Genomic DNA, 17893 nt, shown 5'->3' with positions numbered 1-17893 from the left:
ACACCCATGATCACGCCGCTTCGGAGGATTTGCTACATACATACCTCAACCATTAAACAAGACATTTAACCATAGTGGCAGTTCTGTGACCTTTGAATGCTGCGGAATCTGTAAGCGGCGCAGCTTGTTCATGAAGACTTGTGCTGCAGGATCCAGAAACTGCGTTCAGGATGAAGCAAATAATTGAGGGGGGCGCGCAGGAGGAGAGAGAAAGGTGCGCGTGAACATGTGCAACGGGGTGGGCGGAATGTCCAAGGAGACAGGAGGAGAGTGCCAAAGAAGAAGCAGAAAGAGAGGAGAAGACGGCGGCACTTTCCTGCCAGGCGAGTGCTGGGATAGAGCGCTCAGCTGGGGCTTTGCTGCAGTCTCTGAGTGGCTGAGTGTTCAGCAGCAGCAGCAGCAGCAAGTCGAAGGCCAGTGCCGTGCCTGGCTGGGAGGTGCTGTCATCTGCCACAGGCACAGCCGAGCCGGCCAATCAGCTGGCGCCCTGCGAGCTCGCTAGAGTGAAGCCTGCTCTGTTTATGTTTCCTCGTTTCGAGAGTGACGTCAAAGGGGTTTAGTTTTTCCTCTGCATGTGCTATTAATTTTAAAGGACTACTATGGGAAGAATGTGGCAGTGATTTCGGCAGGCTACCACCCTACTCTAGAAAGAAACCAGAGCTGGAGGTGTCCCCACCCCACCCCCGCCAACAGCTTATTCTTAAAAAAAAAAAAAAAAAGTAAAAGCAAAGAATCCAGATCTCACTTAGAAATGTTTTTGCAGTCAGTTTTGCTGCCAGAGCGAGCTGATGAATACCAGCAAAATAAAAATGGGAAGGCTTAACATATAGATTTGTGTCAGGAGGCAAGACTGCACGTTGCAGCGGTTTGATGGAAAGAATCTAAATAAAAAAGGAGCTTTGGGCTATGTGCGCACATTTTATTCTAGAATCAATGGAGACTGAGTATTTGGAGGTTGTTTGTTTTTGTGTGTGTGGTTTTTTTTTTGTGTGTGTGTGTGTGTTTTACATAGTCCACACAGTGTCCAGATTATTTTGTTGGCGTTTTGCCCCAAAAAGTGCTTCTTGAGAAACTGGTTTCATGACAAAAGTAAAAGCTCAACGCAGATTGATGCATTACCCTGCAGTGTGTACATGGGCGTAGCAGGGGGGGGCAGGACTTCATTGGCGGGGGGGGGGCAGAACCAATGTGATTGGTCAGTTAGCTAAGTATTTCTTTTGTTTTTCTATTCTACTGCCCCCTTGCCCCCCCCCCCCGCTAAGCCCATGAGTGTGTCTACTTGAAAACAGATGAGGGTAGTCCCAGCAGTGGGTATACCTGATCAATGACTTTGTGGGTAGGTGTATACTAAGACTGCAATCACTGCTTCCTTCTTCATTCACCTGGGGCATGTGAAAGGAAGAAAAGGCACGGACAACTTCACCAAGCCCAAGGGCTTTCAAATGGACCTGTTCTCTTTCTGTGTTCTGTTGTTATATATAACATATATCCAAAATCTATGAGAAAGAGCTGAAGGAGGACTTGGACCTGAATTGCCAGTGTATTTTCATCTTTGTTACTACTCTGGACCAGATTTCCCACGCTTGAATGTTTCTGGTATTTGTTGATATCAGATTTATTTGTTTTTATTCCAAGGATTTGACAAAAATAACTGTTTCTTAAGTTTTACTTATCAACTTCATAACATGGGAAATAACACAAAGTCCATATTCAAAGCCCCTAGGCAGCACTCCATTTTTTGTGTGAGTAAACTTGACTCCAAGCCACAGAAAAGCTGTAGGCGTTGACGGTTAACTGTAGATGAAGGTTGCCTTCCACTTCCTAGCCACCATGGTGTGTGTGTGTGTGTGTGTGTGTGTGTGTGCGTGCGTGCGTGCGTGCGTGCGTGTGTTGGGGGGCTAGCCACTGTATTCAGTGGCAAAGAACAAAGAAGTGAAGCTGACACTCTTTAACTTGGCGTTCACATGAGAGAAATGAGGAAATGGAGGGAGAAGGGGGAGAGATTGAGTAAGAAGACTCAGTGGTCCATCAGAGCAGTTCCTGGGCCTGCAAACTGAAGAGAAAAACGGGGGCCCACTCACAACCATAAGATCCTCCTCCTCCTCCTTCAGATGTGGAAAATGCACTAAGAGCGAGATGTCCTGGCTCTCTCTGGGTAAAGAATTCAAACTCAGATTATGGTTTCTGCCAAAAACTCCCATGCTCAAATCAGTATCGTTCATGAGCAAGGCACAGGTTAAAGCTACAACAGGTGCTGAAGCTAAGATGCTGATCCAGTCATTGACACATACCAGGGATCCCTGTTGTAAAGTAATGGGGTGGGCAAGGGTTTAGTGTGGCAAGTGGGGCATGTCTTTCGACTGGGCAAGCAAACGGGAACTCCTTCTGGTGGGTTGGACCTGAGCTGTCCATTCATGCCAGTGCTGGCAACTCCATGTTCTAGGCAACAGAGGAGGAGCCAGAGCCAGACCTGGCATCTGATGCTCCTCCAGAGGCAGAAGCTCACCAGTAGGAACTGGAGGGAAAGGATGCTCCAGAAACACACAGGGGCTGTGGGCTGGGCTGGCATGGGCTGCTTGGGGGACAGTCTACTAGGTCTCTACCTGGGATCAGACTCCCCAGCTTCTCCCCAGGCAACTCCGATGTCTCTCATGGCCCATCTCAGCCTGCTGGATTCCTCTCTGGAATCATTGGCCTCCAGCTCCTCAGGCTTCTCCCACTGTTCATGCTGATCCGACCAGCCTCTCCAAGACATCTCCACGAGACTTGTGACACTAAACTTGTACAAAGGCCCAACTGATGGTGTCTCCGCTAATCTAATTGTAACCAGAACGCAACATGATATTTCAGCAAATAACAGTTGCTTTTATAGCTTGGATGCTAGATCTCTGCAAAAACCAAGAAGGTTTGAAGCTTAAACTCAGTGCATAAGTGCAACTGGAAATTGTGCGAGTTCTGTGATACATATTGTTTGTTTGTTTGTTTGTTTGTTGATTGATTGATTGATTGATTGGTCAGTAGATATGATTGTGGCAATGAAGGAAAGTCCTTGGCAGTGCTAAAGGGAAGGTGGTGATTTAACAAATCCTTTGCTTATAATACAGCATTGGTTTAAAGTATTTGGAAGTCAGATTGATACAAATGTGGTACAAGCCAGGTGAATCAACACCATGTTTGAGCTGTAATAAATAGTCATGCATAGACATGTCATAATTTGGAAGCAGAGAATTATCTCTGATACATCTTTTTAAAAGCAAATGCGAATGTTAAAAGAACCCTGTGAACTGCTCCAGTTATGCTGGAGGGGTGAAGTGGCAAGACAAATTTCCTTAAAATCATAAAGCAACCTGGATTGCTTTTAAAAATCCTTTATGAAATGTCTCACAAGTTCAGTAAAAGCTTGTTTCGTGTAATCTCCCAAGGGGAGCACTAAAAGGTCAAATCTTTTATGTAAAAGTTTCCAGAACAATTTTGAGTATTTAGAACGGATGGTTACGTTTCTAAGTAGATATACCAGATAAAAGCATATATTCTACTCTAACTTGTAAGAGAATAACATGTGAGATTTGAGGCAGAAAGAAATAAGGGTACATCTTAACATAGGGGAAACAAATGTGGTGCTAATCAACAGATATCAACTGCTGATGCAAAGGCATTGTTCACACTACAAATTCAAGCATAGAGCAGAACAAACATTTTGGCGGCATTTCCCCTCAGTCCTCACAGATAATTTATAGATTCAAAGATGTCTGAATGCTATGGACTCCTGTTGGTCCATCATTAATTAGTGAAGAAATAATTGCAGAATAGATCAGAGATGGTTGAGCAGGCCACTGACTTGCTTGCTTCATAAATCCATTCACGTGCTCAATTTTTCAAGTCAAGGAATTACCCCCAGTGGGTCTTTTGACCACTCAGCTTGAACAGTCAAGCAGCCCAACTTCTCGCTCATTCTGTTGCACCACACTACAAAATTTGAGGGCAAATGGTGGTTTGCACAAACCACAGTTTGCCACATTCAGATGAAATGAAAAATATCCTCCTGCAGGGGAATGGTGGAGGGAGGACTATACAAGCCTGAAGATTGCTACTTCTCATTCTTGTAATAAGCAACCATGGTTGTCATCACAGCTTCAAAATCCATAATGATAGGAACCCTCTTCCGGTACTAAATTAGGAGTAACAGGAAACTTTTAAATGTTCTAGATTTGGACAAACTTTTGGATTCATAATTGTTCACGTACTAGACACAGAGGTTTAGTCTTAGATAATTCTACAGTATTTCCATATTATTGACTATAATGCATATTAAATCAAGGCTGCGCTACTACTGTTTGCACTTCTGCTTACATTTGTACTCCAATCTAGTTTGTACTCTGTTTATTATATGGTTGATTTGCTACATTATGAAAAACATAAGTAAAAAATATTTATTTTAAAAAATTGTCCACATACATGAAGCAGTGGCACATGTGTGTGTGTGCAAGGACAGTGGCACCCTCCCAGCAGCAGTACTGCTTGCCACAAAAGGGATGGGACAGGGCAGTGATCGCAAGGTCAAGGGAGTTCCAGGCCTTGAAGATACCTGCACCCACTGCTTGCACCCAACCTGGAGTTCCCCAACCTTGCCCCCACGGCTCCCCATCACCTTCCTCGTGGATGCAGTACTGAAACCCAAAGTACACCACTGCCGCTCCGTTCTCTCATGCATTGCTCTTACATACATTGAAATACTGTATCACATACAGTGGTACCTCGGTTTAAGTACTCAATTGGTTCCGGGGAGCCATTTGCTCCCTGAAAAGTACTTAAGTACTTAATTCGAGCGCCTCTTCCGCACATGTGCAAAGTGCCGATAGAGCGCTTCTGCGCATGTGTGAACCAAGCAGATCGCTTCTGCGCATGCGCACGCCACGGAACCCGGAAGTAAACACTTCCAGGTTCGTGGAGTACTTAAACCGAAAGTACTCAAACCGAGGTATGACTGTAATTACTTGTGGAGTTCTGTTGGGCTCCTCACTATTGCCCTCCACTTTCAGCAGTGGAAATTTTTGGTTCTCAAGACAACACTCCCCTCCCATACTGTTTTGCAAAGAGTGGATGTGTTCACAAGAAGAATTACCGATGAAAGAAGAGTGGCAGAGGAAATTAATGGACTATGCAGAACTGGATAAGATGACGGGAAGAATTCGAAACTGATGGGACCAGAGGTTCTTAGAAGATTGGGAAAAAATTGTGAACTATTTGAAAGATAGCTGTAAACAACAGATTACACTAGTAGGACTACAAGAAGTTCTGTAAGGAGGATTATATGAAATATTGCAGGAAAATTTGGAAAGGACATTGAGTTATGGTGTATTTATAAGTAATAGTGAAGATAATGAAATGTAAGGCTAAGTGATGAAGAGGGGAAATCTTTAGGCATAGCTGAGGGAAGTCCAAAAATTGTATAAGATATAAATGTACAGTATGTAATAAGATGTTTGGAAATTATATGCAAAAATTATATATATATATATATATATATATATATATATATATATATATATATATGGATGTGTTCATTAGTGATAGACATCTCTTTTTACCTGCCCTCCCTCCAAGTGTCCCTATTTTCCAGGGACATCCCTGATTTAGAGAAGCTGTCCCTATTTCTGATTTGATCCCAGAATGTCCCGCTTTTCCTTAGGACATCCCTATTTTCATCGGAGAAATGTTGGAGGGTATGTTAGCGTTGTGGTGGTTTGTGTGCCAGGAAGGGTTGCACAAAAGGAGGGGAGGGAGGAGGCATGGACATGGGAGTGAAGGTGAAAATGGGGTTGCAGAATAGAAGAGAAAAGTGGCTTCAGAAATGGAGTTGGGAAGGTAAAAAATGGTTGCATGCGGTGGGAAAGGGGTTAATATGGGAGGAGTGGCAGGGAGGGTTGGTGTGGGGCGTGAGCAGGGGTGCAGTCCCTATTATAATATAAAGGCACTGGATGCAGTTATAGTGGGGAATTTGGGCCTCAACATCATGCTAGTGATGGTCTGAGTTTCATACCCCAACCATTAGAGTAGAAGCTGAAAGGTCACAGTTGCAAGTACTAACACGAACAGCCACTCCCAGGTAAGGCAACACCACTGAACTTCCAGCTTACTACGTTAGCTCAGTCGTTTATTATTACATGACTGTGTGATGTAATACAAATTACCACTGCCACTCCAAGGTGGTAGGAAGGAATGCAGCTCCCTAGGATCAGGATTCTAACTGGCTGGTTATTAATACATGGAAGGGTATTAACTGATAGCAAGGGATGCAACCCTGTGACTTGTGTGCACAGAATTGCAGGCAACAGCTGGAAAGAGCCATGGCTGGCCATCTGTCATGACAAATTAATGAAAGACATGAAAGTAATCGTACATGGACCCCAACTTTCCTTCCATGAATGTAGCACAGCTCTCCCTTTTCTTTGCTGCATCCCCCAGTCCTCCACTGCATCTTGTAAAGGGCCTACCACTGAGCTATGGGCCTTCTCATTCATTCATTCATTCATTCATTTAATGTATATACAGCTCTATACCCACAGGTCTCAGGGCAGTTTAGAGAATAAAACCACAATATAAAACCACAAAATACATAATCAAAATAAAAGCAGCAGCAACTGTTGTTGTCACTGTCTTTGTATGTTAAAAGGAAAATATACTTGCTTTTTCTTCCTACCACACCAAGGTTTCAGAGGGAGAAAGAGGCATGTTCCTTCTTATTGCTGTGCTGGTTGCACCTGCTGGCAATGCAGGTGCAGAATGCCTGCTAGCTTTGGGAAGCCATGGTCGTCCAGCCCAGCTGGTAAAGAGAAGGCCCTTGAGGAAGCTGCTGTTCCTTTAAGAGTTGCATAGAACCAAGAATTTCACCAGGTGCAGTGTTTCCCATGCTTTCAGACCGAAGAAGACAGCAGATGGAATTGTCCTTTCCATGCAAGATTGCAGGAACTTATCCAGGGGGTCTGAACTAGATGGCTTTGCACAGGGACAGGGGAGAGAGAACTTTATCCCAGAATTCTGCCTACAGAAACAATGCCTTCCTAAGGGTTGTAGCACCTCTACACAGTGATTGGTCTTGGCAAATGCCTCCCACTGGATTGCTGGGGGTGAGGGCAGGAGTCTGGATACACCTGTGTATGAAAGCCTGAGTGGCCCTGCCCACTTTTCCATTGGGCCTGCCCACCAGTGGCATGTGGCTTCCAGAAGGCTAGCCATGAGGAAATGCATGAGGAAAAGCTCAAAAAGATTCCTGGCCCCTGCTTCACATGAACACAGACGAACATGTCTCTGGAAGCTGGGAGAGAGAGAGTTTGGTGCCCTGCATATTAACCAATTTGGGCAGTTGAAGTGCAGCTCACATCTTTATCATGATTGTGGCACTGTTCTTCTCCAATTCTGTCCTCATTTTATTTCTGGAGTAGGAGGGTTCAGTGCTATTTTTCTAGAAAAGAGGTGCCAGAGCTCACCATGAATGCCTCCCTTGTTCTCTTATAATGGCAATGGAGCCTACCTGAGATGTGCCAGAACTGAGTTCCGGCAAGTTCCGTCTGAAAAAAAAAAGCCCTGGGAGGGATCATACCATAACAGTCCTATAATTATTGCGTAACTAATATAAAATGAAGAAGTCACATTCACAACTAGGAACCAATGTTAAATGTTTTGTTTTAAAACCATAACCAAAAGGTAATGACTCTTCTGTACACAAGAAAGTAATAATTATCTTGTAGTGAAAGCACAAACCAAAGGAAGAATAAAGTGTGAGAGAACGGGTGTGTTATGAAAGGACTTAAATGTGAATTAAAGGCATATGTTGACTGAAATCATTTGAGCAGTTCCTGATCTATAATCCTAAAGGCAGACTCTTCTATCAGCAAGGCTCATAATCAGGCTAAACATGACCCAGATTAAGAGGAAAGCTCTTGGCTAGTAGGGAGAAGTTGAATTGTGCAATGTTCAGCGATTAACTCAGATTCACTATAGGGATGAGCGAGGATTTTACAGTCAATCCCTTGTGAAAGTGGTAGGTCAGCATGACTTTCTTCAGGACACAGACAACAGAGTCATATTTGTCATGTGTACTCTGCCTGGAAAACTGGTGCCATTCTTGATGCAAGAAAATGAAGTTTGACAGAAAACCACTCGTCTGAGACAAACTTCACATTCATGCTTTTCTGACATGAGCTATTCGTTCATCTTCATTTGCAAAAGTAGCATGGTACGGGAGCTAGTAACTCACCAATCACACTTGCCATGGCTCAGTATCATTGTATTTCTAGCTCACAAATGGTTTTACCCTTATATTGACAAAGCCCCTTCTGCCGTAGGAGGGGGGGGTTGTGGGCGCCACGAGGCCCTCACGTGCTGGGGGGATGGTTGCCACCCACCCAACCCATTGGCTGGCTCCCGGACGGGTGCTCCCTTGGCACGTCCAATCCGGACGTTCCGAGGGGGCGTGGCTCACTGATTTAAGCGAGCGCGGCCAGGAGTCAGCCTCTCTTTCTTGAACCCCCCCCCAGCCGCTTCGTTTTCCCGCCCACCCTCCCTTTAGGCAGGGCCCTTCTTTTTGACATTGCTATGGACCTCGGTTGGTCGCCATTGAGGAGCCTGGTAGGAATTTTCCCACTTGGCGAATTGGCTCGGTGGTTTTCGCCTACCTCGTAGCAACTCATCACAACTTTGGTTTTCGGCGGTAGGCATTGGATTATCTCTGAAAGGTTACAGGTGGGGGGGGGAGTTGCTGCCATCACCTCCCCCAAAATGTTGAAGGGGTTTTGAAAGGAAGACTCCCTTAAGGAGTCCGGGGGCGTGGCCATGTCCGAGGCCGTGGTAGGTGAGGGCCTAAGGCACGCCCCCTAGTGGTGGCCCCAGGGTGAGTTCCTAGTTGATCTGCATCACAGGGCTCACCCAACGGTGGTTAACCCTTCACAGACTGCCAGCAGAGCGAGCTGGAGTCGGATATAGACGGTTAGATCCAATGCCTAAGCCAATACCTCTCTACATCCGTAATCAATAAAGTTGTGGCCTTTTACGCCCATTAAACTTATACAATGTGTCCTGTGTCTTTATTTATTCTGGGAGGGATCAGGGTATCGCCACACAAGTGTAAGAATGGCTACCAGTTCTGTGGGGGGAAAGCTTGGTGGTCTCTAATCCTGGTTTCCAGTCAGTTTAAGGGTCAAACAATACTTGATATTTTGGTGTTTAACCTGAGGGTTTTCTAAAAATGTGAATAATAATAATAATAATAATAATAATAATAATAATAATAATAATTTATCATTTCTACCCCGCCCATTGGGCTGGGTCTCCCCAGTCACTCTGGGCAGCTTCCAACAAAACATTAAATATACATTAAACCATCAGTCATTAAAAACTTCCCTAAACAGGGCTGCCTTCAGATGTCTTCTAAATGTCATGTAGTTGTTTATTTCTTTGACATCTGACAGGAGGGCGTTCCACAGGGCGGGTGCCACTACCGAGAAGGCCCTCTGCCTGGTTCCCTGTAACTTCGCTTCTCGCAGTGAGGGAACCGCCAGAAGGCCCTTGGTGCTGGACTGAGGGCCAGCACCAGCTGGGTAGACTGATAACTATCAGGATCAGAGGAAGCCTGGAAGGGGGATTTACTGAGGGAGATCCTGAGGAAAATCTCTTTTCCGAAATTTGTATTGAGAGGAAATTTTCCATTGGAACCGATGGCAGAATAACATGGACAGGCAGGCCCGCGAGCCTTGTTAACTATGCTTTAGGATGCTACAAAACATTCCTTTCGATCTTGACTAAGTTTCAAGCAAGAATCTCTTTGTAGACTTTTTCACCTCACTGAGTTGCTATTCCCCTTTTCTGTCATGCTGACCGTGTATAATGATGAAGTGCCTGTGTTGCTGTTCTTTAATGACACTAGTAATGTCATGACAGTTCGTTTTCTGTTGGTATCTTTTACTTCCCACTAGCCAAACTGGGGCCAAACCTTTTGCTCTGATTTCCTTTGGACCATGTCAGTGAGCCTGGGGTGGGAGGCGGTCTTTTCGTCTGGGCAGCCCAGGACCTCCATACACACTGCCCAGGCTTGTGCCCCAGGGACACCACTTTGGTCCTGCTAATGTAGCCCTTTGACTTCAACCTGGGGGCACACTCCATTGTCTCTTGACCAACAACAGAAAACAAAATAATAACAAAATAACAAAAAGCCCTGCTGCTGGTAGCAGTTAGTGTGCAATAGCATTGCATTCGTCTGCAATAGCATCACTGGCATAAGACCCCAAAATAAAGGATTTGCAAAATGCAGTGCAGGGTTACACATGGATCTGCTGGATCCAAAGTCTGAGTGCTGCTACAGGAAGAAGTTTAAACCACCTCTGCATATGCCTGGCCAGCAAGTCTGCAGATGCAGCGGGGGATGAGTTGCTCTCTGCCCTACTCTGCCTTGATTAAGATTTGTCTCAAAGTGTGTTTGTTTTGTCATGTTAAGCTTGTGGTCTACTAAGGCGCCTAGATCCTATTCACATGTACTACTGGCAAGCCAGGTGTCCCCTATCTAAAATTTGTGCAGCTGGTTCTTCCTGCCTAAGTGTAGAACCTTACATTTTGACCTATTGAAATCCATTTTGTTAGTTTTGGCCCAGTTCTCCCATTTATTAAGGTCATCTTGAATCCTGATTCTGCCTTGTGCGGCATCGGTTGCCCCTCCCAGTTTGGTGCCATCTGCAAATGTGATGAGAATTTGATGAGAGGGAATGTCCCAAAGGAGAGTCCAGAGAGCTAGAGAGAGACTCCTGGAGGGCTTCATTTGTCCTCTGTGCCTGGGGTTCCTCACCCCTGCTTTAAGCTTTCAATGCAAAATGTTTTTATTTCACCTTCTGGCTGCCATTTCTACTGATGCTGAAATTTTTGTCCCATGACAGCCTTATAAATGACTTGAAGTAGTATACAGGCAGTCATGATGATATATGTCCAGATAACACACTGCTAGCCCTGAGCCAAGGCACACCTTGCTTTTCACTGACAGATCACAAAGTCATTTCCATAAGCACAACTGCAATACCATTCCAGATCTACTAGACAGATGCGCAGAGACTGTTTCTGGCAGAGATGAGAGATAGTGCTCTTTCCCACGTTTTGTGTGCACACTGTAAGACACACTTAGCAAGTCTGGTGCTCTTTGAAGTGTGCACCACTCAGAGTGACGTTAATCACTGGTGGCAGTCGCTCATTGTAGTAATCAAGAGTGTTAGAGGTTACATAAATGAATGTCACCCCGATAAGAGAATATGAAGCAGACAGTCTCTATAGAAGAGAATGATTGGGAGAAACAAGGAAAGAGGAAGCAAGAAGGAGACAGTAAAGGGGGGGGCAGGAGAAGAGAATGGAAGTGAGATGTAAGTTCACAATCCTTCTCTCTCACACATAACGTATCAGGAAATATATCAGCTACTCAGTTTCCTTATCTTAAAAAGGGGGAAATATATTTAATTGTAGTGAGGATGAATATATATCCTGAAGCAGTCATATAATATTGTTATAGGAGGATGTACTTTCCATAAACAGGGGAAGAGATACTGTTTTGCAGTCCATCTTCTTTGAGTGGTAGGAAGACAGCCTTTATGAAACCAGCTTCCTTGACCAGCTTTTAATGCGTAATGTTTTATTATGTTTTTATATATGTTATATATGTAGGAAGCCACCCAGAGTGGCTGGGGCAACCCAGCCAGCTGGGCAGGGTCTTCTTCTTCTTCTTCTTCTTCTTCTTCTTCTTCTTCTTCTTCTTCTTCTTCTTCTTCTTCGTATATAATTATTATTATTATTATTATTATTAGAAAGTGCACTTCAAATTAAGGGTCGTATTCAACTAAGTTTTACTCAAAGTAGACCCACTAAGTTAGGTCCATTAATTTCAATGGGACTTTTCTGAGTAAAACTTATTTGAATGTCACCCTTAATCAAATATCAACTCCTGGCTGTTTCCAGATGACCTTTTGATTAAGTATTTATCCTGATTTGTTTGCAGAGAGGTTAGACAATGTTGGCGATTTATTGAGCATTTCAACATTCATTTGTCTGAAGGGAGGTTAGATGACATTGCATCAAGCAAGTATTGTGCCACATTTTCCAGTGCATTTCCCCATAATTTTCCATTTTGTAAAAAGTCTATTTTTATTTTATTTTATTCTTTTATGCCTAGATTGAGCAACTATTGGGAGATACAGCAGGAAGAACCAGACAGGACATAAGAACAGGAAGCACCAAAGCAATCCGGCACCCCAGAGCTGGTTCCAGGGGTCAGCATATCTGGGATCCCAGTGCTGACCCCCAGGGCTCACTGACCCTGCACTTCCTCCTCTTTGGTGTGGCTGCCTATTCATACAAGCAGTGACTTCCACCACATCCTCCCCATCTAAAAAGTGGTATAGATTCCCAGGGGGAGAGTGTGAATGAGCAGTACTCACAATGTCAACGAGGAAAGTGGGCTTATAAAAGGAGGGGGGTTCATTGAGAGAATATTGTCCAATGATCACCCCTGCCCCCCCCAATCTAGAACCAATGTTAAAATGTACATCATTTTGAAACCGGCATGGGTTGGAAATGTTTATCTTCACAAACCTGATATATATGTTTTTGTGTTGTCTGTTATGTCTATAATGTGCAATTAATACATTTGCTACTGGCCGCTTCATCCTGAGAGACTAGGTGGCATACACTTGCAGCTAACAAGCAAGGAAGGTGATGTCTTGATATCTCATGTGTAGGTATTGGGGGGGAGGTTAATTTGGTTCCCATTTAAAGGGAAATCTACCTAATTCACACTTTCTGATGCAAGACTTGAACTGGAACACAGCCACCCTTTGAAATTTGCACTTCTTCAAATTTTGAAATGCAATTCTCCAGCTAAGTAATGTGCACAAAAATGCAATATTTGACGAAATTGCATACAAACACCTGCACATTAGGGTAAGTTCATACTGAAATACTGCGGAATTTTCACAAGCTCATTGTGTGTGTGTGTGTGTATTTTAAAGGTGCAAACTGACGTAGAGATATGGCAAACAGAACTTTGAAAAATGAGAAACAGAGATAAGCCAAAATGATCAGATTCATCCATCCCACTTCATGCATAATGTATTTTAGTCCCCGTTTTGTGGTTAGGCGAAGCATTGAAAAAAATCAGCGTCTAGACACTGATTGAAAGGACTTGACATCTGCATGAGTGAATACCGAACGCAGTAGCCAGGGGTGCCCAAACTTTTTTCAAAGACGGCCAGATTTGATGAAGTGAACATGCATGAGGGCTGACCAAAGTTGTTGACCCTTTTCCCTTTAGGATTGCAGTTGTTGAGCTTTTTTTAAAACGATTTTACCCCAGGACTTTTAAAAGGATTTTACCCCAGGACTTTGGACACACAAGGGGTGAGGGTGAAATTCCAAGCTTGGTTATTTTACAAAACTATTTCCAAAGGGAGCTTTGCATGCCCTATAGTTTTGTTCTGCATTGTCAATGGCACCCCTGCCAAGCCTTCCCTTGTAAAGTACACTTTGATGCTTCGCTTTGTCTGGTTTCCAATCTTGTATCAACTGTTTCCTTTATGATTTAAAGAGACAGTACTGTAATCAGTATTGTTCACAACAGGAAATACCTGATGGGCTGTGACTGGTAAAAGCCATGCTACATGCCACCTTCTTTTTCTTTCTTGCATTCTGCACATCAATGGACTTTAGTGGTAGTTTGCCAATCACTGGGCTTTAAAAGGAGCCAAGATGATATATTTTTACTCAATTTCTGAGCAAGAACTGAATTAGGATACTAGTGCAAATGTCAGGACCTATTTAAAGAAGAGAAGAGTCTGGTGGAAGGGAGTGCAGACCTAGGGCATTCAATTCGGCAATATTAGAAAGTTGCCCTGGGAAAAGGCAAAATGCAAATTCCAAGCTTGTTTTGTAAAGATAATAAGAATTGACGTCAGTGATCGTCATTTGTCTCTGTCAGTGATACTTTGCCTCTTCTGAGAAGAAGCCCCACAGTGAGAAAATGCCTCTTTTCAAATGGGCTATGAAACTTGTTAATCAGAACAATGAATATACCAAGTTGGCTCAAAGATGTAGAACGGAGATGACTAGGCAAATGAAAATCCACGAGAATTCATGAAAAGATTTGGCCCAACTGATTTCTGCTTTGAATTCAGTGAATGTGAGCACTCAGTGCCCGAGTCTATTTCAGGCATAGGCAAACTTTGGCCCTCCAGATGTTTTGGACTACAATTCCCATCATCACTGACCACTGGCCCTGTTAGCTAGTTGTAGGCCAAAACATCTGGAGGGCCGATGTTTGCCTATGCCTGGTCTATCTGAAGTTAAGTGGGTGTGAACTTGATCAGTGCCTGAGCGGGAAACCAGTGGCAGTCCAATGTCATAGTCCCCCAACCATCCCTATGTACAAGAGAGAGCCCCTCTTTTCCACTGCCTCTCCCTGAGGGAAAAATAGCCCCCTTTTCGCTCTCTCTTTGATTGTTAGTGTTATGTACTGAGCTGAATCATAGAACAATAGGATCCAGAATCAGCAGTCTGATTGGTCCGCAGGAGCCACCCAATCCAACTCCAGGTGGAAGTGAATCCGCAACCTGATTGGCCTGCAGGAGCAGCCAATCAGGCAGCTGGCAGAAGTGAATCCGTAAACTGATTGGCCTGCAGGAGCAGCCAATCAGGCTGCTGGCAGAAGTCAATCCGCAAACTGATTGGCCCACAGGTGTAGCCCTGAAGTAGCCAATCACGCAAAGCCCATTGTGTAAATAATGTATATAAGCAGATGGTTTTGGGAAAAGGGCATTCTTCTCTTCTCCTTGATGACTATGCGCTGAATAAAGAGCATGAAATTCACTCTCGACTCCGAGTATATTTCAGTTAGATACCATCAGCCCCAGTCAACATGTCCCATGATCAGGAATGACAAAGCTTGTTGTTGGCTACCCTTGCTTCAATTTATGTGGGAGTGAATGCACACACACACACACACACACACACACATATATGTATAAGTTATGTGTGTATCAGAGGGGTAAATCTCAGCCAGTGAAACTTAGTGTAAAAAAAAATGGACCATCCAAGTACACAAGAGTGTCTATGTTTTCCTAGATGAAATGTTGGAAGGGGTACGATGGAAAGCTCTCTTTCACCTCTACACCCCTGCTCACCAAAAGGGGTAACTGCACATGGAGTGCATAGTCAGGGCAGGGGACGGACGGACATGATAATCTGTAACTTTTCCCAAAACTGTGAATTTTATTGCACAATCTCCATGCAATCAAAAATCCAGGGCTTAATTTTAATATAGCTTTGAATGGAAGTTATTCACAGTTAACTCTTTGGCTCTGGTTCAGAGCCAAGGAGTAGGGCACCAGCAGTATTTTCATGACTCTATCTTAGGTAAGAAGAATTTGACTTTTTTATCTCACCCTCACAAGAAGCCTATGGTGTGGGTTACTTACTTACTTAATATAAGAATCATGCTTAGTATCTGTATAGTGCTTTGAAGAGTTTTCCATGCATTATCTAGTTGTAATCCTCCCAACACCCCTGTAAAATCTATTATCCTTCATATTACAGACAGGTGGGGGGAGGGCTGAGGCTGAGAGAATAGCTCTTCAGCCTCCTGTTGTGCCATGCTCAGGCACAGTCGGCCTTCATTTCCAGGCAACAGACCAGAATGAAGATTTCTCCACTCCAGTCTGCCACTCAGGCTCCACCCCCAAGTTTGCCCCTGATAAGGCAATTTCAAAATTTGGGATAGCGACTTTAGTCGCCAACCGGGCAAGTCCCAACAGCCAACCACCATGTGGAATTGTTTTGTCCCGGTAGGTGTGAGGGCCTGCTCACACAACCACCGTCCACCTCTGAACCAGGCAAGCGGCCATTAGCCTCCATATTACAGATGGGAGGCAGGAGAACTGAGCTCCTGGTAAAGGTGAGATTTGAAGAAGGGCCTTCCTGATTCATTGCTAATTCTCTTAGTCTCTATATTTCACCTGCTATGCTGGAAACCACCCAGAGTCTCTGGGGCAACCCAGGGTACAAGTAAGTAAGTAAGTAAGTAAGTAAGTAAGTAAGTAAGTAAGGGCTCACACTTTTTAAACATTTCAAAGTAATAACTTTGATAGGAGCTTTGCCTGAAAAACATTCCCCAGTCGTTTCCTTACTTTGCCCTACACTGAGAATAAAATGTGTATAACAAAACATGTCATACGTGCCAAGTTCCTCTCTGAAAAATAAGGGACCGGACTGGAAGTAGCAGACCGGAAGTAGCGCTGCCGCCATTTTGGAACTGGGCAGAGCATGCTCAGAAGTGACTTTTGATGCTGCTGTGCCCAGTTCCAAAATGGCCACCGCACCAGATGTCGCGCTGCAGCCATTTTGGAACTGGGCAGAGCAGCATCAAAAGTCGCTTCTGAGCATGCTCCGGCTGGGGACAGGTGGAAAAACGGGGGTTTCCTGGGGAATACGGGAGACTTGGCAGCTATGAAACATGTATCTTTTCGATTGAGGCCTCTCAGCAAATATGATGCTGTAGCAGATATACCAAATGTTTAGACAAGTATTTCAGGGACTTTGCATGGCATTCATTTGGAAACTTTCCCCAGTAAAAAAACACAACAACAGTGAAGTCAAATTATGTTATGCACGTGAAGTCAAAGCATTAGTGATAACAGCTGTGTGCTGTTAAGAAGAAGAATAGAAAAACTTTTCTGAATGGAAATACTACCTCCTAGTTTTTAGCCAAATTGATTTTCTTGAAAAACAAAAACAACACTCCTAATTTTGGCAAGAGTTGATTTCTGACCTTCCCTTGGTTAGTGTATTGTCCTTCCGTCACAGCAGCAATTTGATATGGCTTGGATGGGGCCCCTTTCTTTCCACTCCTTTCCTTTAACTGTTGGTACTGATAATTTCACTTTTTAAACAAAACCAAACAAAAGCTCTCTTTTCCTGTGAGTCTAGGCAGTGAACAGAGCAATAGAGATCAACAGCCAAAAAGGAACTAAAAGAATCCCTAAGCAAGACTAAAGCCAAGTTTATGTTTGGATCAAGTGCCACTGGAACCAAGTAGACACATGTGTGCAAGGAAACACACAATGTTATAGAGGAGTTCCTTTCAGCTGCTAGTTAGGCAAGCCAGAATGTTAGTTTGCCATGGATCTCCATGCCTCATAGATACAGAGCTGTGCCACAGCCAGTTCTTCAGTTCAAGGCTGGTGAGAACAAGCCCTTCAGTTACTGATCTGTGCCTACTTTATCCACCCCACAATTTCCTTCTGCGTGTTTCTCTCTTTGCCTAATGCTATGCTATATTTTCTCCTGCATTCTGGCTGCAATCCTAAACTCACTTACTAGTGAGGTATCTGAAGAAGTGTGCATGCACACGAAAGCCCATACCAATGACAAACTTAGTTGGTCTCTAAGCTGCTGCTGGAAGCATTTTTTTTTTTTAATTTTGTTTCACTTACTAGTGAGTAAGCCCCACTGAACACAGTGGGACTTCTTCTTCTTTTTAAATAAATACGCCTAGGTTTGCACTGCATTTCTTCATTGGGAATCCATGGACAGATGCCCTGACAGCTTTACTGCTAATGCATTATCCTTACAAATGATTTTACTTCTGTTATTAGACCATTTCTGCAGCAAGCTGTGTTTGTGTTGAAAGAGGAAGCATTAAGTCTGCTTGTCCAACAGCAGGCAAACAGGAAGTCGGCTTTTCATTTACATCCCCTGTCCTGCCTTATTCATTCTGTTCTAAACTGTCTGGGTAGAGTATGTTGCTCTCTATGGAATGGCTATAGCAGATAGTAGTAGCTTTTTGGCCAGTTAAAATCTCAGACAGTTGATGAGAATT

General features: G+C 43.9%; 1 protein-coding gene across 7 annotated transcripts in view; it reads right to left on the bottom strand.

Moving 5' to 3' along the window:
- Positions 1-17893, bottom strand: part of PDE7B (phosphodiesterase 7B) — a 231494-nt gene that overhangs the window by 134970 nt on the left and 78631 nt on the right. Inside the window, exon 1 of one of the 7 annotated variants that reach the window (XM_035108921.3) lies at positions 45-497. The exons of the other annotated variants lie outside the window; for them this stretch is intronic. Within the exon in view, the coding sequence (XP_034964812.1) occupies positions 45-65 (21 nt within the window). The 5' untranslated portion in view covers positions 66-497. Of the gene's footprint in view, positions 1-44; positions 498-17893 lie in introns of those variants that run through there. 7 annotated transcript variants of the gene reach the window in all.

This window comes from Zootoca vivipara, chromosome 3 (genome assembly GCF_965207765.1).
Source record: "Zootoca vivipara chromosome 3, rZooViv2.hap1.1, whole genome shotgun sequence".
In the NCBI taxonomy this organism is placed as follows: Eukaryota; Metazoa; Chordata; class Lepidosauria; order Squamata; family Lacertidae; genus Zootoca; species Zootoca vivipara.
This window is presented reverse-complemented; position numbering and strand designations above follow the sequence as displayed.